The sequence below is a fragment of the Heterocephalus glaber genome, unplaced genomic scaffold (genome assembly GCF_053883595.1).
Source record: "Heterocephalus glaber isolate CG9 unplaced genomic scaffold, H.glaber_assembly_v1.0 deba00001564, whole genome shotgun sequence".
In the NCBI taxonomy this organism is placed as follows: Eukaryota; Metazoa; Chordata; class Mammalia; order Rodentia; family Bathyergidae; genus Heterocephalus; species Heterocephalus glaber.
In genome coordinates this window covers 19,034,628-19,058,180 of record NW_028258351.1, presented here as the reverse complement: position 1 = coordinate 19,058,180, position 23,553 = coordinate 19,034,628, and the positions used below count along the sequence as shown (strand labels likewise).

The following is a 23,553-nucleotide window of genomic DNA, read 5'->3' as shown; positions in this document are numbered from 1 at the left end:
AAGGCAATTTAGGCCATGTATCTCAAGTTGATATGGCTACTTCCATCATCCAAGATGGCTAGAATCCAATGAGGTAGCAAATGGCAATCCAGGATGCCTATTTCCATGGTCTAGTATAACCACCAAATCAGTGACTGTAGTGAGTAGAAGCTTCCCCTGGATGTGCTTTATTGCAGCTCTTTTCCTTCAGGTCCTCCTCTTATGTGATAATGTGATGACAGAGTAGATTATGTCCTTCTTATCCCAGCCAAGGATTCTTAGGCCCTCAGAGGCAAAGGACAGGGTAGAGGGAGACTCTCATCAGTGTCCAACCCTGGGCTTCCCTGGGTACTTCCGATACCTGCCAATAGCCAGTGGGATCTCCTTAGGTGGGAAAGTCTGACCATAACCCTGTCAAGGCTTTATTCTGATTCTGCTTGTTCCCATATGGCTAGGCCCTGAGGGGCCCAGGTGTTCTATGCTGGTGTCTGTGCCCAAGGAAGTCGAGCTCAAGACCGGGCCAGGACATAGCGGCTGGCAGCTGAGAGGTCCCACTGATAATGCTCCAGGATGTGCCAGCAGTCAGCTCTAGACCGGCTACTCAAATGGAAGAGCTGTTCTACCTATGAGAACAAGGGGGTGGGCAGTTGACTTCTATCCCAGGTGGCAGGAACAGGAGAAGAAGGAGTCTGGGAGAAGGGTGTGACTTTACCTTGAGGTTCCGGATGGCAGAGACCACGTCTCCCCCGGTAGTTCTTAATGCTGCCTGGCACTCCTGGTGGGTGACTCCATGCACACTTAGCTCTACCTGCAGGGAACAAAGCCTCACTCAGGCCCTTGCCCCATTTCTAGGCCTTTCTGGACACCTGCCCATTGCAGTGAGACTCCACTCACCTCCATAATCCTCCTCTGCCACTCAGGGTCAGGGAAGAGGCACCCAGAGGGGACAGTGGCTTTACTGGCTCCAGGTGTGTTGATGCGGTGATTATGTAGAAGTTCTCTTTTAGGCCTGGGAGGCCTCTCCCTGGGGGGCTGGCTGGGCTGAGAAGAACTAGAGGTAAAAGGTGGGCATGGAGGCAAGCCTTGGAGTCCTGGGGGCACAGCTCTGGCACGTCGAAGTTCAGGGGGGCTTGAACCACCCCCTGTGAGGCGAGGGCCCAGGGACAGAACTGACTCCAGACTCTTGGAAATGCCTGTATAGTTGAGAAAGAAACAACATGAGAGCAGACCCAGGTGCTAGGTCCCATTTTTTCCTGCTTTCTGTCCTTATAGAATTTCCAAGTAAGCTAGCTGACCCTGACCTTGGGGTGGTCCTTGTGTTAAGTGGGACAATAAGACAGGTGTAGAAATGGCCATTAAGACTTAGGTAGCTTGCCATGTGTAGTAGTGGTGCAAACCTGTGATCTCAACTACTGAGGAAACTGAGGCAAGAGGACTGCAAGTTCAAGGCAACTTATTGAGATTCTATCTCAAAAATAAAAAGAACTGGGGATACAGCTCAGTGGTAGAGGACCTCTGGGTTTGATCCACAGCAGTGAAAAGAAAGAGAGAGACAGAGGGAGAATGGAAGAAAGAAAGAAAAAAGAAAGAAAGAGAGAGAAAGGAAGAAAGAAAGAAAAGAAAAGAAAAAGAAAAAAGAAGAAAGATCTGATGGCCCAAAGCTTAGGTCAGAATGGGAATGGAAAGATGCTGTCCACTGGGGAAAGCAGGGAGCTTCGAATCTCTTAAGATCTTAATGGATAGCTAGGATGCCCAGAGGGAGGATTTGGAGGAAAGAAATCATGTAGGCAGAGCTACGGATTCAAGATGGGCAGAATTGGAGGGTTGTTATTGAGCTGTGACACTGAAGTCTTACTGTACCCACCTTTCATCCTCTGCAGGGACACCTTTCTTCTCTGGCCCTGTGCTGGAGGTAGATCCCAAGGCTTTTCCTTCTCTCTTTCCCTGTCAAGAGAATGATCCAGTTCATCTTCCATCCCAAAGAAACTAGGGCTCCAGGGCATGCTGAGGCCCAGGCTAGAAGCTGCAGCTGAGAGGCAAGCCCAGTTTCCCCTCCAGGTTTGCCCCATCCTATCCTCAGCTTCTCTTCAAGAGAAGTTGATGGACTTGAACAGTACCCCCACCATAGCTCTGTCCTTAACCCTTTAAATTCCTCACCCATCTATGTTCGCCCGGCATCGCTCTCCTCGAGCAGGGGAGCTTCTATGGACTGGATGGGTGGCAGAGGAGCCTCCCAAGTCTGCAAGTGTCACTGCTGAGGCTGGGAAGCTGCCCACTTTGAAGGTGCGGCCATTCTGTCCTTTCCAGGTTGTGGAGTCGGGGCTGTGGGAAGAGGACTGGTGAAGGGGATGAGAGCATGAGAGAGAATAGCAGCTGGGTTCAGGCCGTATTCAGCTAAGCAAGCTGTGTGCCTTGTGGTTGCTTCTGCCTGGAAGAAGGGAAGTATTTTTCTTCCCAACACAAAAGGGCTCTATGGACACAGTCAGGGCTCTAGAAGGGAGCCCAAGACTGCACTGGAGCTCAGGGCTCGAAGGGGAGGGGAGAAGACACAGAAGACTGGGGTTCAAGGGGTTGGGAAGAAGTGAGAGGAGTTTGGGAATCAAGAAGGCTTGGGGAACTGGCCTCCCCTGTGGATTTTGGGGGGCATGAGGCTGTCACCTGCCCTCAATGATGGTGACAGAGTCACCAGGCTCCATCTGCAAAGCTCCTGGCTCTGTGATATCCCTCACACAACGTCCCTCAGAAGGCCAGGCCTGTGGAGACAGGAGGAAAGGCTGGGCTTTCAAAAAGCCTGAGTTAGAAGGGTAGTATGGGAGCAGGGAAGAAAGGAGACCTCCTTTTGCACATACCAGTCAAACATGCCAGTCAAACCCATGGCAGGTATGTCCTCTGTGCTGGACCGCAATGGGACTGTCCCTGTCTCCCAGTTGTAATCTACTGGGGGAGGTCTACCTAGATCCCATGCCAAGCTGAACACAGCCCAACGTTTGGGGAAAATAAAGAAGGGCCCTCTCTCTACCTATGAAGACCAAAGGGAGAGCTATCCTGTTCACTGCTTTTACTCTGCACCCTGGCCTCTAAGGTCTGCTTCCCAAGCACCTCTGGAAAACTTCCATGCCTCTCCAGTACCATTTCCTTAACCCTCACTCAGACCTCTTGTTCTCGCTTCTGCTTCACAATCAGTGTCAGTAGGATCTCTCAAAACCATTCTTGGACCAGGCTACAGTAAAATAACATGTAAAGTTGGCTTCTAACTCCCCTGCTTAACATCTTTCTACAACACTCGAGCGCCCCTGAAGTGAAGACTAAACCCCTTTACCAGTACAGCCATTTACGGAACAGCTCTTGAAGTCACATTAACTGGTGCTAATCTCATTTTCTCCACTTATTCTGTGATTTTAGGTAAGTCACTGAATGGTGCCATAGCTGTTCCATCTGGCAAATGGAAAAAAAAAAAAAAAGTAATTACCATATGGGGTTGTTGAGAGGACAAAATGAACAGATAGGCATAAGGATGCCTGCAAAGCCCTTAATACAGTGTCTCACATGGGGCAGGTGCTCTGTGTGGGAGCTGTGGTTCCCAACATGCTCTAGAAACCGTCCATGATGCAGCCCTGCTTACCTCTGCAGCCTCATTACTTCCATTTCCCCTCTCATGTAGAACTTCTCTCTTTGTCTGTCACACACCCACGGGGACCTACTGCTCCTCCTCTGTGCCCCTTCCTGGCCCAGACACACAGCCAGCCTTTCAGCCTGCCTAAGTGTAGCCCCTAGCTGCCTTTCCAGGGATCTGAGCTTCTGAAGGTAGGGACTGAATCTGTTTTGTTCAGAGCTGGGTCCCAGAGCTCAGCACAGGTATCTGGATATCTTCATCTTATGCATGGAACCCTGGGGGGAGAGGGAGATGAAGGGATGAGATCCTATGTGTGTCTGGGGAGGAGCTGGGGATCCCCACCTCTTGGAGCAGCTCCTCCAGGTAGGAAAAGGTAGGCCTGTCCTCAGGATGGGGAGCCCAACAGCGCAAGGCAACAGAGTAGAGGGCCCTGGAGCAGAAAGGAGGCCTCGGTAGCCGGGATCGGTCCTTCTCCAGCAGCTGCAGGATGAGGTATGGCGGGACCCCAGTCCAGGGCTCCTCACCCCCAGAGAACATCTCCCACAGTGTCACTCCAAACATCCACACATCGGAGGCTGAGGAGAAGGCTCCCTGGCGCAGGCTCTCTGGGGCACACCTGTGGAAGTGGAAGCTGGATATGTGCCCCCGAGCACCCACCCCCTGGGTGCCCCATCAGTCTCCTTTGAGTCCCTTGAGGCACTGGTCTCTCAGTTCCCAGCCTCCTTTGGAAGCCAGCCCGCTCCAAACTCCTGCCTGACTGTTGGCCTTCAGACCAGCACCCACACGCGCGCGTCCGACCCCCACCCCCACCCCCACCCCCGGCCTTGCGCCCGCAGCTGATGACCACCCGCTGAGGCAACCCTCACCAGGCATAAGGGATGGGGCGGGGACCACCCATGATATAGCGGCCCCGGGCACCGCCCAGGGGCCGCACTAGCCCAAAGTCCGCCACCTTGATAGTGCGTGGAGACGCCAGCAGCAGGTTTCTCGTAGCGAGGTCCCGGTGCACTAGCCCACGGGACCCCAAATATGACATGGCCCCTGCCAACTGCCGAAGGAAGAGGCAGAGCAGAGTTATGGGTAGTGGGGGCATTGGGGCAGGGGCCTTCAGGCGCGCGTGCAGGGATCCCAGTGGCGCCAGCTCCATCACCTGCAGAAGAACAGAACCATGTGAGCAGTGGTCTGGCTCCACAGCACCTTCCTGCTGCACACCAGGCCTCGCTCTGGCTGTCTGGGGAACCAATGTCCAGATCTGCTCACCATCTGTAGAGGCTGGCCCAATACCAAGCCATGCAGACGCAGCACGTGTGGGTGCTCCAAGTTCATCATGATGGACACCTCTCTCAGGAAGTCTCCCAGCTCCGTGCCTACAGGGCCTTCAGGACCCACTCGGAGGGACTTAACAGCCACTGGGACCTGGTGATTGAGGAAAACATCATCAGACCAGCCTACCACCAGCCATGCCAAGACCAGAGCACAGAGGACATAAAGAATGCAGGGGGCAGGGCCTGGGATTTAGCTCAGTGGTTCCAGCGCCTGCCTCTAAAGCACAGGGTCCCAAGTTCAATCCCCAGTACCAAAAAAAAAAGAATGCAGGGGGCAGCTGTGTAGGTCCCCTGGATACTCACATTCTGGCCACTAGGCAGCATCCACAGTCCACGGTGTACCACACCAAAGCAGCCTGAGCCCAGCAGCTCCCTTCTGCACACAGCACCCTCTGGGATCAGACACTTGAGTCCCCCTTCTGGCTCAGGGAGGGTTGGAGGGTTGAGTGAGGGTGGGGTGGTCTCCTTTTGCTCAGGGGCAAAACCCCCAAGGATCTAAAAGAAGAGTGGGAACTCAGGTGCAAAGAGCCTTGCAGAACCCTCCCCCTCCCCCCGCTACTCAGCTCACCCCATCCTCAGGCCTAAACTGGCCATTTAAACCCTTCAAACAGCACCACTGCCACCACCACCATATACCTTGTAGACCCAGTTCTTAGACTTGACCCCTGAACGGTGCCTCTTGAGAGCTTCAGCCAGTCTGCGCTGGGCTAGGAAAGGCCAGAATCAAAGGACTGGGATAGAGGTAGGGGTAGGTCAGGGTGCAGAGAGATTTTACAGGCAAGAGGATGGGGATGTGGGGCTGGCAACTGACAGGCTGGGAAGGAGTGATCAGGGCCTCAGAGCAAGAGTTCCTTACCAGGTCGGCCCATGCCAATGCTGTCCAGGTCCTCAGGCCTTACAAAGTCGAAATGCTCTGGCCGAGTGACATTAAGTTCTTCAAGGATAGGTTGATAAAATTGGCCCAGCTGGAGGTTCCGGAGCAGCTGTAGTAGCCATGGGGAACCAGCCTCAGGGAGCATGTCTGGAGAAGGACCCATAACAATGATGGCATTCTGCTTCAGAGGTAATGCCTAGGGTAGGCACCTAAGACACTTAGAAACAGGTCTCCAGTGCAGCCCTCCACCCATCAGAAACAGACACAGGGGGAGGGACACATCAGAGAGACAGGAACTCTGTCATTCACGTACACAAATTCTGAGTAAGATGCTCTTCATCCTTAGGGCTCCAGATGCGCCCTCGCCCCAACCACTGAGAAACCCACTCCCCACACCCTTGAGATTTCAGAACACTGCCTGCGGCAAATACAGAATCCAAGTATGCCACTAACCACACCCCAGAGATAATGCCCCTGTACCCTCAGGACACCCAGACACACCATGCCTTTAGTCACTTACTAGTCTTTAAAAATAATTATTTTTTTTCCTTAAATTCTTTTATTGGTACATTTTAGGTATACAATACATTTACACTTATCATTGGGAACTTGTACCTTTACATGATGTACCTTGGTTCTTATTTTTTCCCTATTCCCTGTCCTCCCTTCAACCCTTCCACCCTTCCCTATTTACAAAGACTTTGTTTCCATTTTTTCCTTTTCTCATAATTTTTCCTTTCCCTTCTTTCCTTTCCCCTACCCCTTTGGACCTTTTCTTCCTATTTCACATTATCAATTATTCATTTTAATCCTTATTTACCCTTTCAGTTTCTCACACCAGAGAAACTATTTGGTATTTACACATGTGTGTCCTATTTATTTCACTTATAAGAGTATGGCCTCAATGTGCATCCATTTAGCTATAAATGTCTCTAGTTTCTCATTCTTTATGGCTGAACAGTACTCCATTTTATTTTTTAAAAAACCCACATCTTCTTTATCCAGTTTCCAGTTGATGGGCACTTGGGCTGTTTCCAAGTTTTATCTATTACAAACTGTGCCGCTTTAAACATGGGTGCACATATATCACTGTGGTATGATTCTTTTAATTCTTTTGGGAAGATACCCAGCAGAATACACCATTCCTTTAGAACTGAGATACACTGTTACACATGCTCACTCATATACACCTCAGATCTCTCCTCTTCTCAGACATGAGACATTTTTGCCTCCCACCCACATTGGAGATGCCCAGATATGCTAACCATACCATATCTCAGAGATGTAGGTACACACTCACAAAGGTTCACTGCCTCTCATGTAGTGCTATAAATCCACAGATTTGCGGCCAAACTTACCTGAGACATCCACATACTATCTTCCCAAATCAGAGATTCCAGTGTGGTACCACAAAACACCTAGGCTTACTGCCACACCTGCTCTCACATATACCCATTTGAATGAGGCAGTTCACTGCCTCCACACACCAAAGATACCTAGATATGCCACCCCACATGTCTAAGAGACCAAGGGCCACATAAACACAACTCACAAGACATCAAAGTACAGCGCTCATACATACTGAAGTTATTCAGCCATACTGCCCCTCACCCCAGTGTCACTCAGGTCTTGGCCTTTTAGACACCCAAGTCAGGCATTTGTGATGGGCCAAGTGCAGGCCACTGCTAAGCTCGGTTACTGCCCCCAGAGCCACCTAGGCTGCCAGATTAGCAGTTCTTGCACACCCACCTGAGCTCAGCCCAGAACACCTGCTGCGTTCAGTCTAACTCCACTTCAAGGCCACTCCACCAGGCTTTGCTAAGTGAAGTTCTAGGGCTAGGCGCTCTGGATACTGGCTGCCCTGCCCGAACACCTGACCCCCTCATCACCCTTAGTTAAGGAGGAGGAAGCGCAGGACCCCAGGCTAGGCGCACTTGGCAACCTCGAGGCTGGGTCCACTAGGCAATGCCAGAGGAGTTGGGCTCGGAGGAACGCCCAAGGCCTGAAAGACCCAGCACTGCAGGTCAGAAAGCGAAGAGCAGCAGAACCAAGACAGCGGGAAGACCCGAGGAGGAAAGGAGAGGCGGGCCAGCACCCCGCGGAGGACCCCAAGGGCCAATCTCCGGCCCGCCTGCCCCAGCCAGGGGCACCCCTGCTAGTATAGTACGTAGGAGCCCTCACCTGGCGAAGGCGGAAGTGGCGGCTGCGGGGCCGCCCAGGCTGCCAGCGCTAAATTCCAAGAAGGGCGGGACTGAGGCTGCAGAGGGTGGGTCCGGGCTGCGGGTCAGGACCCGTAGGGCCGCGCCCCCAAATCCCTGGTGGCACAAGGTGAGAGTGGCGGGAGCAGCTGGCAGCTCCTCCTTTCTGCAGGCTAGATCGCACCCTAGAAGTCCCTTCCCCTGCCTTCCTCGCGCATTTTTTCCATCCCTCTCCGAAGAACTTTTCACCCTTCCCTGGACTTCCTCTTCTGGGTCCTGTCGCCCATGCGCTTTCTCCCCAACCCTTCCTTTCTCTCAACCAGGATCCACCCTAAATGAGTAAGCACTTGCTGGAGGTACCCTCCCCGGACGCTGGGAATGTAGGCAGAAACGGACACAGCCTGGCCCTAACAGGCTTCAACCCAGAACACAGGGGTGTTGATGTTGGTCCAGAAGCTGCCAGACATCTGGGCTGCTATGGGAAGCTGCTGTCATCTGCATCTCTTGGAGGGAAAGCCCTTCTTGTATTGGTAAACAACAGGATGTTCCAGAATTCTCAATAGGAAAGTCTTTATAATGCAGTTCTACATGAATTGTCTTCTTGCCAATTCTCTTGGCCTCCAAACAGGGCAGCTCAGCACACTATAATTGTTCCCTCTGTGCCTGTCATCCCTGACACACTGTGAACTCCACAGGATAGGGACAGGGCCAGTCTTATTTATCTTTGTGTTCTAAGTGTCTAGGACAATATAAACACAGTATAGTCTAGGCACAATGCATATCAGTTGTAAAGAAATCTGCTCACAGGGCCCGGGATTTAGCTCATGGTGTCACCACCTGCCTCGCAAGCACAAGGTTCCGAGTTTGATCCCTGGTACAAAAAAAAAAAAAAAAAATCTGCTCAAAACAAGGCATTTCTGTAATCCAGAACTCTTAAGAGCCTGAGGTGGGAGGATTACAATTTCAAGCACAGTCTGGGCAACTTAGTGACTTAGAAAGACCGTGTCTCTAAATAAATAAATAAATAAATAAATAAATAAATAAATAAAAGGGCTGGGGACATAGCTCAGCAATAGAGCCCTTGCCTAGTATTTGGAAGGCCCTGGGTTAACAACAGTAACACCTAAAATAAAGTCTGCTCAGTCTAATTGCATCTGATGATCTTTGTAGATGATCTGTCATTATTGTCTCTTTTAAGATGTTTTGGTGTTTTATGATTTATCTTATAATGTGTCTAAGATATCAATTCTTTTCTATTTATTTGGCTCACTATATTGTGTTTCCTGTACATATGACTTCACATTCTTAATCAGATTTGGATAATTGTCAGCCAATGTCTCTTCAAATACAGCTATGCACCACATGGCATTGTTTTAGTCAATAAAGGACCCCATACACAATGATACACTAGGTTCCTATCACCTAGTGACATTGTAAGCCAACATAAAGACTTACTGCAAGGTATTGCTCACATGTTTGTGGTGATCCTGATGTAAACAAATCTACTGTATTTCCAGTTGTATAAAAATAGAATTCATAACAGCCAGGCTTGCTGTCTCATGTCTGTAGTCCCAGCTACTCAGGAAGTTGAGGGAGAATGATCATACGTTCAAGGCCAGCCTGGGCAACTTAATGAGACTGTCTCATTTAAAATTGAGGGAGGGAGTGGGAAAAAAAATTAAAAATAAAAAAAAAGGGAGGATTGCAAAGTCCTGAATTTGATTCCTGGTACCTAAAAAAAAAAGAGGGAGGAGGTTGGAGATGTAGCTCAGTAATTGAGTACTTGCCCAGTATGTGTAAGGCCCTGGGTTCACTTCTTGACACCACATACACACACAAATAAAATAATACACACTGGGGCAGGGTGGTGATACACAACTGTAATCCCACCAGCCTGGAGGTTGAGGCAGAAGGATTGTCACAAGTTTGAGGCCAGCTTGGACTACACAACAAGTTCAAGGCCAACCTGAAGCATGACCCTGGCTCAAAAAGCAAAACAAAACAGACAAAAAGAAGCCACACTAGGTGATTGAACTCTATCTAGACTTGTGTATACCCTGTGATATTCACACAATGACAAAATTGCCCAATGACAATTGGCAATTCTCAGATTATGTCCCTATCATTAGGTGATACATGATATATATATCTCTATATATCTATATATATAGATTTTTTTTTTTTGAGACAGGGTCATGCTATATAGTCCAGGCTGGCCTTGAACCATGGCAACCCTCCTGCCTCAACCTCCCAAGTGCTGGGATTATAGGCATGTGCCACGATGCCCGGAAATACATGCTTATACTTTTTATCCCCTGTCCTCTGTGTTTTGTTTTTTGGGGATTCTGATTAGAAGTACCTACATCTTTTAAGGTGGGCATGGTGACATATGCCTTTGATCCCAGCATTCTAGGAGGCTGAGGCAGGAGGATTGCAAGTTCAAGCCCAACCTGGGCAACTTAGTGACTTAGCAAGAACCTATCTCAAAATAAAAAAAATAATAAAAGCCTGGGTTTATAGCTCAATGTGAAGGCCCTGGGTTCAATCCCCAGTTTGGGGAGTATCTAGACCTTTTCATTCTGTCCTCCATCCTGTACGTCTTTTCACCTCTCTCTATACTTTTCATTCTTCCTATCTTGTTAATACAATCCAAGTAATCTCTTCAGCTCTTTGAGTTCACCAGTCCCCTCTTTGATTATGTCTGATGTGCTTTTTTTTAAAAATTTTTTTTGGTATCGGGGATACAACTCAGGTCCTTGCGCGTTCGAAACAGGTGGCGAAACCACTGAGCTAAATCCCCGGCCCTCTGATCTGTTTTTTAATCCATTCATTGAGGTTATGGTTGTTGTAGCACTTATGAACATTATTGTACTTTCTACACTGTATTACTTTATTGAGATGTAACCTACATTCAGCACCCGGTACGACTATATGTTTGTGTGCGTTGTTTTTTTTTTTGGTACGGGAGATCAAACTCGGGACCTTGCGCTTGTGAGGCAGGTGCCGGAACCACTGAGCTAAATCCCTGGCCCTGGTACGACTATATGTTAAAACCATAGAGCTCAGTGAACTTCAACAAGTATACATGTCCATTAATGCAGACAAAGATCCAGAGGACTCCTTTAACCCCAGAAAGTTCCTTTGTGTCCATTTTAAATCAGTTCCATCCCCCAGAGGCAACTACTATTCTGATTTGTAAAACAATAGATCTCTTTTTTTTGTTTTTTAAATGCTGGAGTTTGAACCCAGGACCTGGCATATGCTGGGCAAGTGCTGTACCATTGAGCCACACCCCTAGCCCATTTATAATAAAGTTACTCATGTATTTATTTATTTGGCTTCTTTCACCCCATGTCTTAGCCCCTTCCCCCACTACTGGGACAAAATACCTGACACCCACAACTTAAGGAAGGAGTTTTTTTTGGCTCATGTTTCAGTCCATAGTTGGTTGGTGTGTTTAGTTACTTTTCTCTCGTTGCTGAGACAAAATACCCAGCACCCAAAGTTAAAGGGGAAGAGTTTATTAGGCTTACAGTTCATAGAGGTTTCAGTCCGTAATTGGCTAGCTCCAAGGCAGCATGGCAGAAGCAGCAAAAGCAGCAAGGGACCTTAACAGCGTCTTTCTGCTCCTTTTTATTCAGACTACTGGGATTAGGGCCGTGCCAAACCAATCACTCACATGTACAGATTTAGTAATCACACGCCCTTAATCCTAGCATCACACACTCTAGATTCACCCACCTATGACCACGTGAGGCTTTGGAGGGATGTCTAGACCCAAACCATAACGGTTGGCTCCAAGGCAGGACCACATGACAGAGGGGCATGGAAGAAGAGAGCTCCTTATTGCAAGGCGGACAAGAAGCAGAGACTGTCAAGGCAGGAGCAGGGAAGAGAGATGTAACCTTCTGGGTTATATCCACAGTGACCACATCTTTGGGACAGGCCCCACCTCCTAACAGCAAGTCAGCTCTAATGCCCCTATGATCCCATCACCTTCCAAAGATCCCACCTATGATCACATGAGGCTTTAAGAGGACATCTAGATATAAACCATAGAACCTTATACCATGTTTTTGAAATTCATCTAAGGGGTTATATATAATAGTAGTGATCTTTTTTTTCCCTGTGAGGTAATATTCCTATCTATCTATCTATCTATCTATCTATCTATCATCTATCTATCTATCTATCTTTTTGTGGTTCTGGGGATTGAACCCAAGGCCTTCACTCTGACCTACATCCCAACCCTTGCTTCTTTTGCTTTTTATTTTGAGATAAGTTCTCACTAACTTGCTAAATTGCCCAAGCTCCTCTCAAACTTGTGATCTTCTTGCCTCAGCCTCCCAAAATGCTGGGATTACTAACATGTACCACTACTCCCAGTATATATCAATACATTTCAAAATCTAATATCCTGATGATAGAGAGGTGAATTATTTTTTTATTCAATGGAATTTTTTTAACAGTTTTTTTTTTTCCCCTTTGGTACTAAGGATCGAACTCAGGACCTTAAGCTTGCCAGGCAGGCATGGTGCCACTGAGCTAAATCCCCGGCCCCATAAATAGCTTTCTTGAGGTATAATTGACATTGAATAAATTGTCCATTTCTCAAGTGTGCAACTTGATAAATTTTGACAAATGTATGTGTCCATGAAACCATCACCATAATCCAGCTAATAAACATAATTTCCACTCCTAAAAGTTTCCTTCTGACCCTTCATGATCACTTTCTTCTACTCCTTCCCAGGCAACCACTGATCTGCTTTCCATCACTCTAGACTACTTTGCATTCCCTAGAATTTTATATAAATAGAATCATATAGTATGTATTCATTTTCACCTGGCCTTTTGTAGTCAGCAGAATTATTTTGGGGTTCATCCATGGTGTTGTATGTATCACCAGTGTTCATTCTTTTTTAATACTAAGTAGCATTCCATTGTGTGGATAAATTATAATTTGTCTATTTTATTGGATTATTTTCAGTTTTCAGCTATTACAAATAAATGTGCTATGAGCACTCATGTTCAAGACTTTGTATAGGGGTATGTTTTCACTGACCTTGGATTATTATCCAGGGATAGAATGTCTGAGTCATCTAGCAAATATACTTAGCTAAATCCCTAGCCCTAAATATACTTAAGTTTTAAAGAAACTGATAAATTGTTTTCCAAATTGGTTGTACTAATACCAGCAAAGTATGAGAGTTCTAGTTGCTCTATATCTTCATCAACATTTTACTTTTTTTTAAAAGTCAAGATCTTGCTATGTAATTCAAGCTGGGCTTGAAATCACTATGTAGCCCAAGCAGGACTCAAACTCAGAGTGATCTTTCTGACTCAGCCTCCCGAGTGCTGGGATTACAGGTGAGTGCCACAATGCCTAGCTCTCTGGTCATTTTCTTTTTTCTTTTTTTTTTTTTTTTTTGGTACCAGGGATCGAACTCGGGTCCTTGTGCTTGCGTAGCAGGCAGCGAAACCACTGAGCTAAATCCCCAGCCCTCTGGTCATTTTCTATAGTTTTCTGTTTCCTGTTTCTTTTTCTTTCTTTTTTTTTTTTTTTAATTTTGGTACCAGGGATTGAACTCAGGACCTTGAGCCTGTGAGCCAGGCGGTGGAACCACTGAGCTAAATCTCTGGCCCTACTTTTTCACTTTTTACTCTACCTTACTTTCCTTGTCTCTTGCTTTCCTGGGGACTGAACCCATGACCTACATACTAGGCTGTATCCCCAGCCCTTTTCAATTTTCTATTTTGAGAGGAGTTCTCCCTAAATTGCTCAAGCTCAGCCTCTCCCATACTCCACCTTAAAAATTTCATTCATATGAGGTCTGGGAATTTAGCTTAGTGGTTCCACCACCTGCTTTGCAAGCGCAAGGACCTGAGTTCAATCCCTGGTACCAAAAAAAATTTCATTCATAGTTTGTTTTTGTGGTACTGGGGATGGAAGCCAGGACCTCATGCCTGGTAAGCTAGTGCTCTATCACTGAGCTACACCACTACCCCCGCCCTGTGTGTGTGTGTGTGTGTGTGTGTGTGTGTGTGTGTGTGTGCCTCAACCAGAATGCTAGGTTTATAGGGTGTGCCACCATGAGCAGCTTTCCCTAGCCCTTTTAAAATTTTATTTAAAACGGGGTTTCAGCCAAGTGTGGTGGCGCACATATGTAATCTCAGTACTTGGGGCTCCTCCTGAGGCAGGAGGATTGCTGCAAATTCAAGGCCAACCTGGGCCACACATCAAGTTCAAGGTCAGCCTGAATTGCATAGTGAGATCCTGTGTTAAAAAGCAGGATTTCAGGGCCGGGGATTTATCTCAGTGGTTTCACCACCTGCTGCGCAAGCGTGAGGACCTGAGTTCGATCCCCAGTACAAAAAAAAAAAAAAAGCAGGGTTTCGCTAAGTAAGTGCTCAGGGCACTAAACTGCCTCAAATTTATGATTCCACTGTCTCAGATTCCCAAGTAGTTGGGATTACAGGCATATGCCACCATGCCCAGTTTGTTTTATTCTTTCGATTCTAATTTGTATATCCATATATATCTAAATCTATGGTTGTTGTTTCTGCAACCTCTAACTCATGGTTGATTATTTCCTTGTACATCTAGTGACTCATGATGGTGAGGTCATGCATTATTGATCTTAATCTAGGAATCCCAAGGGCTTACATTTGAGATGTTTTACTCCAGAGAGAAATTTCATTTGTTTTCTGCCAGGAACCAGCAGTGGCAACCAACCTGAGACAGCTTTAGAATCTTTCAGGAGACTCAGATCATTCCAGAAGTCTCAATTCAGTTCCCACACCTTGAAGGGAGCTCATAAATTAGTCTGTAGTACAGTACTGCCAGAACTAGAGGTTCTCAGCATGTACTATTGAATGAATGAATGAAAGAAAATGAATAGGTTTCATAAGGAAGAATTAAGAGGGTCTTGGGAATGCAAAGAAAGGAGTTAATGTTCTCTGTGGGACTGGATGACACTATGAAGGAAGACTTCCTGACAGAGGTGGCATTTGTGCTGTGCTGTGCCTGGAGGACAAGCTGGATGTGGATAAGCCATTTCAGGCTGAAGGGATGGAACAAGCGATGTCCAAGTTCTCTGTGGGAGGCACAGTTGTTCTGTGAGCTTTGTCAGAGAGAACTGTGTGAAACCTGGTTTTCCTCTGAACACCCAGTATCCAGATCTGGGTGTACTACAGGTCCTCTGGGAATTGAATGAACAACCACATGAGGGTGGGTTACATGGGAACATACGAAGGCATCTGCAGCCAGAGGCCAAAACCAGACTAGGCATTGATTTCCACCCCCAGCAACCTTCTCTGAGCTTCCACTTCGGGCCGAGTCCTTGGGACCCAGAGAACAAGCAATTAGGATGAATCCCTGCCCTGGAGGATCTCCAGTCTAGAAGTCTGCAGAACAGACCAAGGAGCTGGGTCCTGCTGGAGAGTGGTTTAACAGTGGAGTGGCAGAGTCAGGCTGCGGTAGTAAGGGGCTTGGGAAAGGTGTGAGAAGAAGCCAGGAACACTTGAAGAGGCTCTTCCCATTGGCTCAGGAGAGAGACCCTGGCCCTGCCTAGACCTTGCTTATAGGGGCTGAGGGTGTAGCTCAGAGGTAGAACACTTGCTTGGCATGTGTGAGGCCCTGTGTTCCACCCTCAGCATCAAAAACAACAAAAAAGTTTTTCTATTCTTGTACACACCATTGATGACAACCAAATATATAATATCCCCCAGACAATTTTGCACTTCTCTGCAGATACCAATAGGGTGTTCTATAACAATCCACTCCTGGTACTGTCTACCCAGACTTAGTGCAAACCTCATAGGTTAAGGGTTTAGTCTCATAAACTGTCCCCCACTTCAGATGCCATTGAAAATCTGGGCGTCCTATACTTCTTACTGCCCAGCTATAATTCAGGGGTTCTCATGATCCCACCTTGGGTTTGATTATTTGCTAAAATGGTTTCATAAAGGGTCTTAGAAGCCAGGTGCTATGGTATGGACTGTAATCCCAGCCACTCAGGAGGCTGAGGCAGGAGGATTGCTTGAGCCCATGAGTTTTGTGTTTTGTGTTTTGTGTTTTTGTTTTTTTGATACCAGGGATCGAACTCAGGACCTTGCACTTTTGAGGCAGGCAGCGGAACACTAAGCTAAATCCTTGAGCCCAGCATGGGTAACATAACAAGATGCTGTATCAAAGATACATTTTTAATTAATTAATTTAAAAATAAAGGGTATTTCGAAGGATATAAATGAACAGCCATATAGAAGTAATGCATAGGGTAAGGTGTGGGGGAGGAGCAGAGAGCTCCTATGCCTTTTCTGGGCCAGACATCCCCAAATTCTCTGAACCCCATTGTGTAGGGTTCATATGGAGCTTCCATTATATAGCCGTGATTGATTAAATCACTGACTGTAGCTAGGCTCAGTGGTGCACACTTGTAATACCAGCAACTTTGGAGGATCACAAGTTCAAGGCCAGCCTGGACAACTTATTGAGACCCTGTCTCAAATAAATAAAAAACGGTGGAGGTGTAACTCAGGGATAGAACACTTGCATGGCATGTACAAAGCCCTTCATTCAGTCCCCAGTACTGGAAAAAAAAATCTCTAGCTATTGCTAATTGAACGCAATCCCCAGCCACACTCCCCTCCCCAACATTAGCGAGTGAAGATGAAAGTCCCAACCCTCTGGTGAAAGATCTTGTCACTGGTGTCTCCTTGTCAGCATCAACTAGGTATGGCTGAAAGGGCTTATTACAAATAACAACAGATGTTCCAGTCACCACTATCACTCAGGAGATTCTGAGGGCTTTAGGATCTCTGAGACAGGAACTAGGACAGAGACCAAATATACAGTTCTTATTATATCCCAACCTCACAGATGGAGGGAAGGCTGAGGACTGGGGGAACAATAAGCCTGGACTTGTGGCCTCGGTTCTCTAGACTCCATCTCACCTCAGCAGGAAACAGAGGCAAAGTCTTAATCCCACCTCTGTCTTTGGCTGGAGGGTGGGGGGAATTCCAGAGAATCAGAAGGCTTGTAATTTTTACCCTTCTCCTTATTTCTTTCTTTCTTTTGGAATTTGGAGTTTTTTCAATCTTTTACCTTCCCCATATTTGCTCACAAAAGAGGGTGGGATGTTGGACACCCTGACCATCCTAACTGACTTTGGGAGCCTCTCTTCCAGGTTGGGAGGTTAGCATTTAGACATGGAAGCCCAGACTGGGCATCACCCACTCCATGTGTCTTCCTCCAACCTCTCCCCTGCCCTGCAGTCCCATCTATCCTGAAAGGCGAGCACCTGCTGGCCCAAGTCCTCCTCCACAGGGCAGAGAGCCAGGAAGATAAGCAAATGCCCCCCCCCCACACCTTGGATTGGGGTGGGGAGTAGCTCGAAGCAGCTTGAATGAGGACCATTCAGAAGACTCTGCTCCTATTGAGAACCTCATTAGTGCTCTCTTTCCCATCTTGCAAGGTGACGGGCGAAAAACATGAGAATCCAGATACTAAAGAGAAGAAACTTGAAGCCAAGAAGGCTGATGCCACTGGCACGCTTGTAAAGGGTAATATGAGGGCCAAAAAGTCTAAGAAAGGGCAGCCCCACTGTAGCCGAAACCCTGTCCTGGTTAGAATTGGTAGATACTATCATTACTCCTGGGACCATCTTGATCATCCTCACTGGGCGCCACCGAAGCAAGACAGTGGTTTTCCTGAAGCAGCTGACAAGTGGCTTGCTACTTGTGACTGAGCCTCTTAACCTTAATCACGTTCCTCTGTGTAGAACACAACAGAAGTTTGTCATTGCTACCTCCACATAAATTGATATCAGCAACATGAAAATCCCCAAACACCTCACTGATGCTTACCTCAAGAAGAAGAGGAATCTGCCAAAGCCCAGACACCAGGAGGGTGAGATCTTTGACACCAAGAAAGATACTAGATTTCAGAGCAGCACAAGGTTGATCAGACAGCGGTGAACTTGCAGATTTTACCAAAAATCAAAGCTGTTCCTCAGCTCCGGGGCTACATGTGATCCCTTTTTGCTCTGACAAATGGAATGTACCCTCACAAATTGGTGTTCTAAATTTCTTCCTAAGAACCGAATTAAATAACTGATACATTGGGGAAAAAAAAAAAAGAACCTCATTAGTGCCTCATTAGCTTCTTCCCCCAAATCCTTGGGCTTTCTTCCTCCTACTTATCTGCATCAGCCTTGCAATAGGGGAGAGTACCGCAAGGTCCTGGCTTGCTCTCCTTTGAGCCTCTCTGCCATCTAGTCCCTCTGTTTGGAAAGTTTTCCAACATTGCCTACTCTTATCAGGGCTTGCCAAGTGCAAGAAGCCTATTTCTAACAGGTTACAGCTCTTCCTCTGCACCCCCAGAACCCTATGTTTTCCCATCATTATAACATTGCTCTGGTAGATTTTGTCAGCGACTTCCCTGTTTCCTCTGATAGACTGTAAATTGCAGGAAAACAAGGACTTCATCTGCCCTGGGCATTACAACGTCTCCCATGCCCAGGCTGGTGCCTGACCCTCATGGTAAGTGCTCAGTGACCTTTGTTGAGCACATGGAGGGAATGGAAAGTCATCTGGATCCATGGAAGGAAAGGAGATTTAAAAAAAAAAAATCAAAGGCTCACTTGCTGGAAGTGGTGGGGATGGGAATTTCTAAACTTCTTCAATAAGTATTCTTGGAAGGCCATCCCTGGCCCTCTCCTAGTTTGGTACTGGTTGGCTCTCCCCAGACCCTTAGATAAAATCCTTCTATTTTATCATCCCATTACCACCCAGAAGCCTGAGGTCCCTTCCTTTTCCCAAGTGTATTTGCCTCACTTACTTTTATTTTATTTATTTTTAAAGGTTTCACACATCTATTGTTGACTCGCTAGTGCTGATCATGGAAAAAGAATAAGATTCCTGATTAAGCACATTCAACTGTCCAGCCGACAGTGTTTTTTAAGCTTGATATGGTGGTATAATCTTGACTGTGATAAAGAAGGTATCATCTTGTGACCTCAGAAGAGTAAATATGCTGCAGCTCATGTACAATTCCTTACAGTTCCAGCTTGGTTCTCCCCCAGTGTCTCTTCTTGGAGTTGAACTTGATTTTATTATCAGTCTTAATTTGAATCCATTGAAGAATGGGATGATTCTGTGTTTTTGCTTCTTGGCCAGGAATTGTTTGATTCTGAAAGTCTTATGTGGTTAGGCTTGGAGACAAATGCATGCACACAATGGTGGAGGGAAGCAGAATCTCACTTTCAGAACCACTGCCTACTACCTTGTATGTACCTTATTTTCCCAAAGTGGAAGAAATAGTCACCACATCCCTTATGGATCTGAAAGCCTTTGCAGCCTTCACAGTAGCTTAGACCTCAGCTCTGGAGTCTTCCTACCTGAGTTTGAATTCCAGATTTACACCTTACCGGGCTCTGAGCCTGAGAAAGTTACTTCATGTTTCTAAGGATAAACCTTCTAAGAATGTCTCCCTGATGGGATTATTGGAGAATTAACTGTGTCTACGAGTGTGGTAGCCGGCCTCCAAAATGGCTTCCAATGAAAGTCCCCTCCTAGTGTCATTCATCCTGTTGTATAGTCCTTTTCCACACTCAATAGGGTTCATCTAGGTAATTGATAGAATATTGCAAACAGGATGGTGACTTCTGAGCTCAGCCATAAAGTATGGTTTTTGCCTTGCTCTCTTAGGCCACTCCCTCTGGGAGAAGCCAGCCACCAGGCACAAGGATATTTAAGCAGCCCTTTGGAAAGCTCCATGTGTCAAGGAACTGGGAACTCCTTCCAAGGACCAAAGCTAACTTTCCAGGCTTGCAAGTGTGCTATTTTGGAGGCCCAACCTTCAGCCCCAGTCAAATCGTAGATACCTGCAACCCTGACAGCTTGACTACAGCCTTGTGAGAGCCCCTGAGTCATAGCCACCCAGTCTAGCTGTTCCAAGTTTCTTTTCACTCACATACAATAAGTGTATAGTGGAGGAGGTACTGTGTGATAATTCAAAATGTATACAATGGGATAATAACCAAGTCAGAGTTATTAGCATTTCTACCTCCTTAAACATTTCTCACTTTGTGTTGGGAAGTTTTTTTGGTTTTTTTTTGTGTGTGTGTGCCGGGGATCAAACTTGGGACCTTGCACTTGCGAGGCAGGCAGCGGAAACACTGAGCTAAATCCCCGGCCCTGTGTTGGGAAGTTTTAAACTCTTTTATTCCGGTTCTTCGTAAAATATATAACAAATTGTTGTGAACTATAGTTACCCTACTGACTATTTATTTTGGGTTTTTGTGTGTGGGGGTGTGGGGGGGTACCAGATATCGAACTCAGGACTTTGCACTTGCCAGGCAGGCACTGTGCCACTGAGCTAAATCTCCAGCCCATATTTTGGGATTTTTTGAGACAAGGTCTTGCTATGTAGTCCAGGCTGGACTTGAACTCACTATGTAGCCCAGGCTGGCCTTGAACTCATGGCAATTCTCCTGCCTCAGCCTCCTAAGTGCTGGGATTACAGGTGTGTGCCACCACTGCCAGTCCTACTGATTATAGAACAGTAGAATTTAGTCTTATGTAACTGTAGTTTGCTCTTGAATTTTTGTTCCATATAAACTGCAAGAGAATGCTTCTTGTTGCAAGATTAAAAGAATTGTTGAGTTTAGAAGATTAGCTATAGATAATAAAGCACACAAAATGCTTCAAGTGGTGTCTGACACATTGTCTCCATATAAGCAAACCATCCTTAACTCTATTTTACAGGCAGAAGGACTGAAACTCAGGCTAGTGAAGTGGCATCCCTAGTATACACAGCTAGAAAGTGACAATGCTGCCATGTCATGAGCTCTGGACATTTCATGGCAAGTCCTAGGGTCCCTTTTCTTCCCCACTGTTCCTGTTCCCTATCATTAAGGGAATCACACCTAGTGCCATAAAACAATTTCACTACACACCTGGAGTTTGCGAGCCAGGAATTCCGATAGCACAGTGGGGATGGTTTGTCAGTGCTCTGTGACATCTGGGGTCTTATTTGGAAATTGAAGGTCTGGGGATTACTTTCAGTTGTGGTTACCTTCAGTTGCCTTCAGTTGTGGGGGGAGTATCACTCATGTGTCTGGGAGTGGGCCCTGGCCTCTGTCTGGAACCTTTCCATGTCTACTCTTTCTGAAGCTGGGCCTCTTTTTTGTTTGTTTGTTTGCAGAACCGGGGATCGAACTCAGGACCTTGTGCTTTCGAGGCAGGTGCTGTGCCACTGAGCTAAATTCTCAGCCCTGAAGCTGAGCCTCTTGTAGATGGTGACTAGGTTCTGGAATGAGTATCCCAGGGGTTAGAGTAGAAGGTGCGAGCCAGTTCCTTCAGGCATGGGCCGAGAGAGCGGCTAGTATCATCTCTGTAATGTTTTATTGGGAAACCTATTACAGAGCCCAGATTTACAGAAAGGATACATGGACCCTGCTTTGCCGTGAGAGGATGTCAAAGAATTTGGGGGCCTTCTTTTAAAACTGCCACACCCACAACAGCCTCCTCTGTTTGGTGAAGGGCTCAGAAAAGCCAGTTCTGCCTCAGCAGGCCATTCTCCAGTGGATTTTTTTTTTTTTTTTGAGACAGGCTCTTACTCTGTAGTTCAGGTTGGCCTTGAATTCACTATGTAGCCCAGGCTGGCCTCCAACTCACAGTAATTCTGCTGCCTCAGTGCTGGGATTACAGGTGTGAGCCACCACACCCGTCTCCAGTGAGTTGATTTTATGTGCACAGAATAGAAACACAGAAATGGGAGTGTAGCCCAGTGGTAGAGTGCTTGCCCAGTATGCATGAAGGCCTAGATTTGATCCCCTGCACCACAAAAAGAAAAAATGGAAAGCCAGGGATTTAGCTCAGTGGTGCTGCTGCCTGCCTCGAAAGTGCGAGGTTCTGAGTTCATCCCCAGTACCAAAAAAAAACACCCCAAAAAACAAAAAACAAAACCAAAAACCCCCATAAAACTAAAAAGAAAAAATGGAAAAGAAACACAAATGCCACCTGCTGAAGACCACCGTACTAGAAGAGAGTGCATCCCCGGGGCCATGTGTCCTGGTGTCTACATGTACCAGGCACAGTGGAAACAAAGATCACAAACCATTGGGCAGTGGTTTCCTAGGGCACTGTGTTGCCTAGAGGGAGGATGGCAAAGAAACAACACCACTTTGATGTAACAAGTGCCACTGCTGAGACTTGCATGGAGAAGGGACACTATCCTGCTCCAGGGGCTCAGAAGTTGCTTTGCAGAAGAGCTAATGTCTGAGCTGAATCAGAAGGGTGTAGGGACAAGCCTGGACAAAGGCAAAGAGAAACATCTCTAGTGACTCAGTGTGGCTGTAGAGGTGGGACAAGATGAACAATACTGAGAGAGAATGTTCTAGGGACACATGGGAACCAGATTCCAAGAAGAATGACAAAGGCAGAACACTTGGACACTGATGAGAAGTGAGCTTGTAGAAGAGAAGAGAAAGGAAGAGAAAAGAAGAGGATGTGTGTAGTGCAGTTGGCACTGCCTTGTAGCTTGAGAGCAATCACAGGAGCCGTGCAGTCGGGGAGGGAGGGATGTTTGGACACATGAAGTCTGAGATGCCCGTGGGCATTCGAGTGGAGTTCCAGTTAGATCTGTGTTTGTTCAGCTCTAGCCTGAGGTGCAGATAAAACACATGCAAGCTGCTGATAGCCTTGAATGTCAGGGTAAAGGACACCAGGTCTACATTCTGTACGCAAGGAGGAGGTGGGGAGGGTCTTCAAGAAAGAGATGATGCCTAATACTTAATGAACTCCCATTTTATGTCATGCCCAGTCCCAAACATTTTTTCCAAGCATTTTATATGAATTTATTTGGACTTTACAACAATTGTGTAAGCCAAATACTACTACATTTCATTGATTTAGGATATCATTTGCAGGACATACCATTATTCTGTGTATTGCAAAGAAAAAAAATATTCACCAATTAAGTTATGTCATACTTTCAATTTAAAATGCATTCTGATTTTAAAGATATTAAAATGCAAAAGGACAGGGCCAGGGATTTAGCTCAGTGGTTATGCCACCTGCCTGGAAAGTGCAAGGACCAAAGTTTGATCCCCAGTACCAAAAAAAAAAAAAGAAAAAAGTTGATTTAAAATGCAAAAAAAGCCAGGCATGGTGGCACACACCCACAATCCCAGCACTTGGGAGGCTCAGGCAGGAGGATTGCCATGAGTTCAAGGCCAGCCTGAGCTACATAGTGAGACTCTGTCTAAAAAACTGAGAGGGGCCCAGGTTTTAGCTCAGTGGTGCTGCGCCTGCCTCGAAACCACAAGGTCCTGAGTTCAATCCCCAGCACCAAAAAAGGAAACAAAAAAAACCTAAGAGAAACTAGGCATGGTGATGCTCACCTGTAATCCCAGAACTCGAGAGGCTGAGGCAGGAGGGTTGCCATGTGTTGGAGGCCAATCTGGGCTACATAGTGAATTCAAGGTCAGACTGAACTACATAGTGAAACCCTGCCTCACACACACACACACACACACACACACACACACACACACACACACA

General features: G+C 46.8%; 1 protein-coding gene across 3 annotated transcripts; it reads right to left on the bottom strand.

Moving 5' to 3' along the window:
• Positions 1–151: 151 nt before the first annotated feature.
• Positions 152–8,328, bottom strand: Tnk1 (tyrosine kinase non receptor 1). 3 transcript variants are annotated; one of them, XM_021238301.2, is made up of 13 exons: positions 7,973–8,328; positions 5,774–5,938; positions 5,554–5,624; positions 5,221–5,412; positions 4,853–5,008; positions 4,459–4,742; positions 3,935–4,208; positions 2,638–2,732; positions 2,137–2,301; positions 1,844–1,923; positions 874–1,172; positions 692–787; positions 152–340 (listed from the first exon to the last, which is right to left on the bottom strand). In XM_021238301.2, exons 2-13 carry the CDS (start codon positions 5,934–5,936, stop codon positions 266–268), a joined length of 1,950 nt encoding a protein of 649 aa, XP_021093960.1. In that variant the 5' UTR covers positions 5,937–5,938; positions 7,973–8,328; the 3' UTR covers positions 152–265. The 3 variants fall into 3 exon arrangements, with proteins under 3 accessions (XP_021093960.1, XP_004857468.2, XP_021093959.1); XM_004857411.3 differs by having other exon boundaries at positions 152–602; positions 7,973–8,321; XM_021238300.2 differs by lacking the exon at positions 7,973–8,328 and adding an exon at positions 7,541–7,963 and having other exon boundaries at positions 152–602.
• Between the last annotated feature and the right edge of the window lie 15,225 nt (positions 8,329–23,553).

What these genes read in the sequence shown, in the direction of transcription:
- Tnk1 (XM_004857411.3), bottom strand. Translation starts at nt 5,936, where the DNA reads ATGCTCCCTGAGGCTGGTTCCCCATGGCTACTACAGCTGCTCCGGAAC. An exon ending in TGGGCCAGCCTCTACAGATG is followed by an intron (nt 4,743 to 4,852) that starts GTGAGCAGATCT and finishes GTTCTTCTGCAG; the next exon opens with GTGATGGAGCTGGCGCCACT. An exon ending in TGCCGGGCGAACATAGATGG is followed by an intron (nt 1,924 to 2,136) that starts GTGAGGAATTTA and finishes TTCTCTTGACAG; the next exon opens with GGAAAGAGAGAAGGAAAAGC.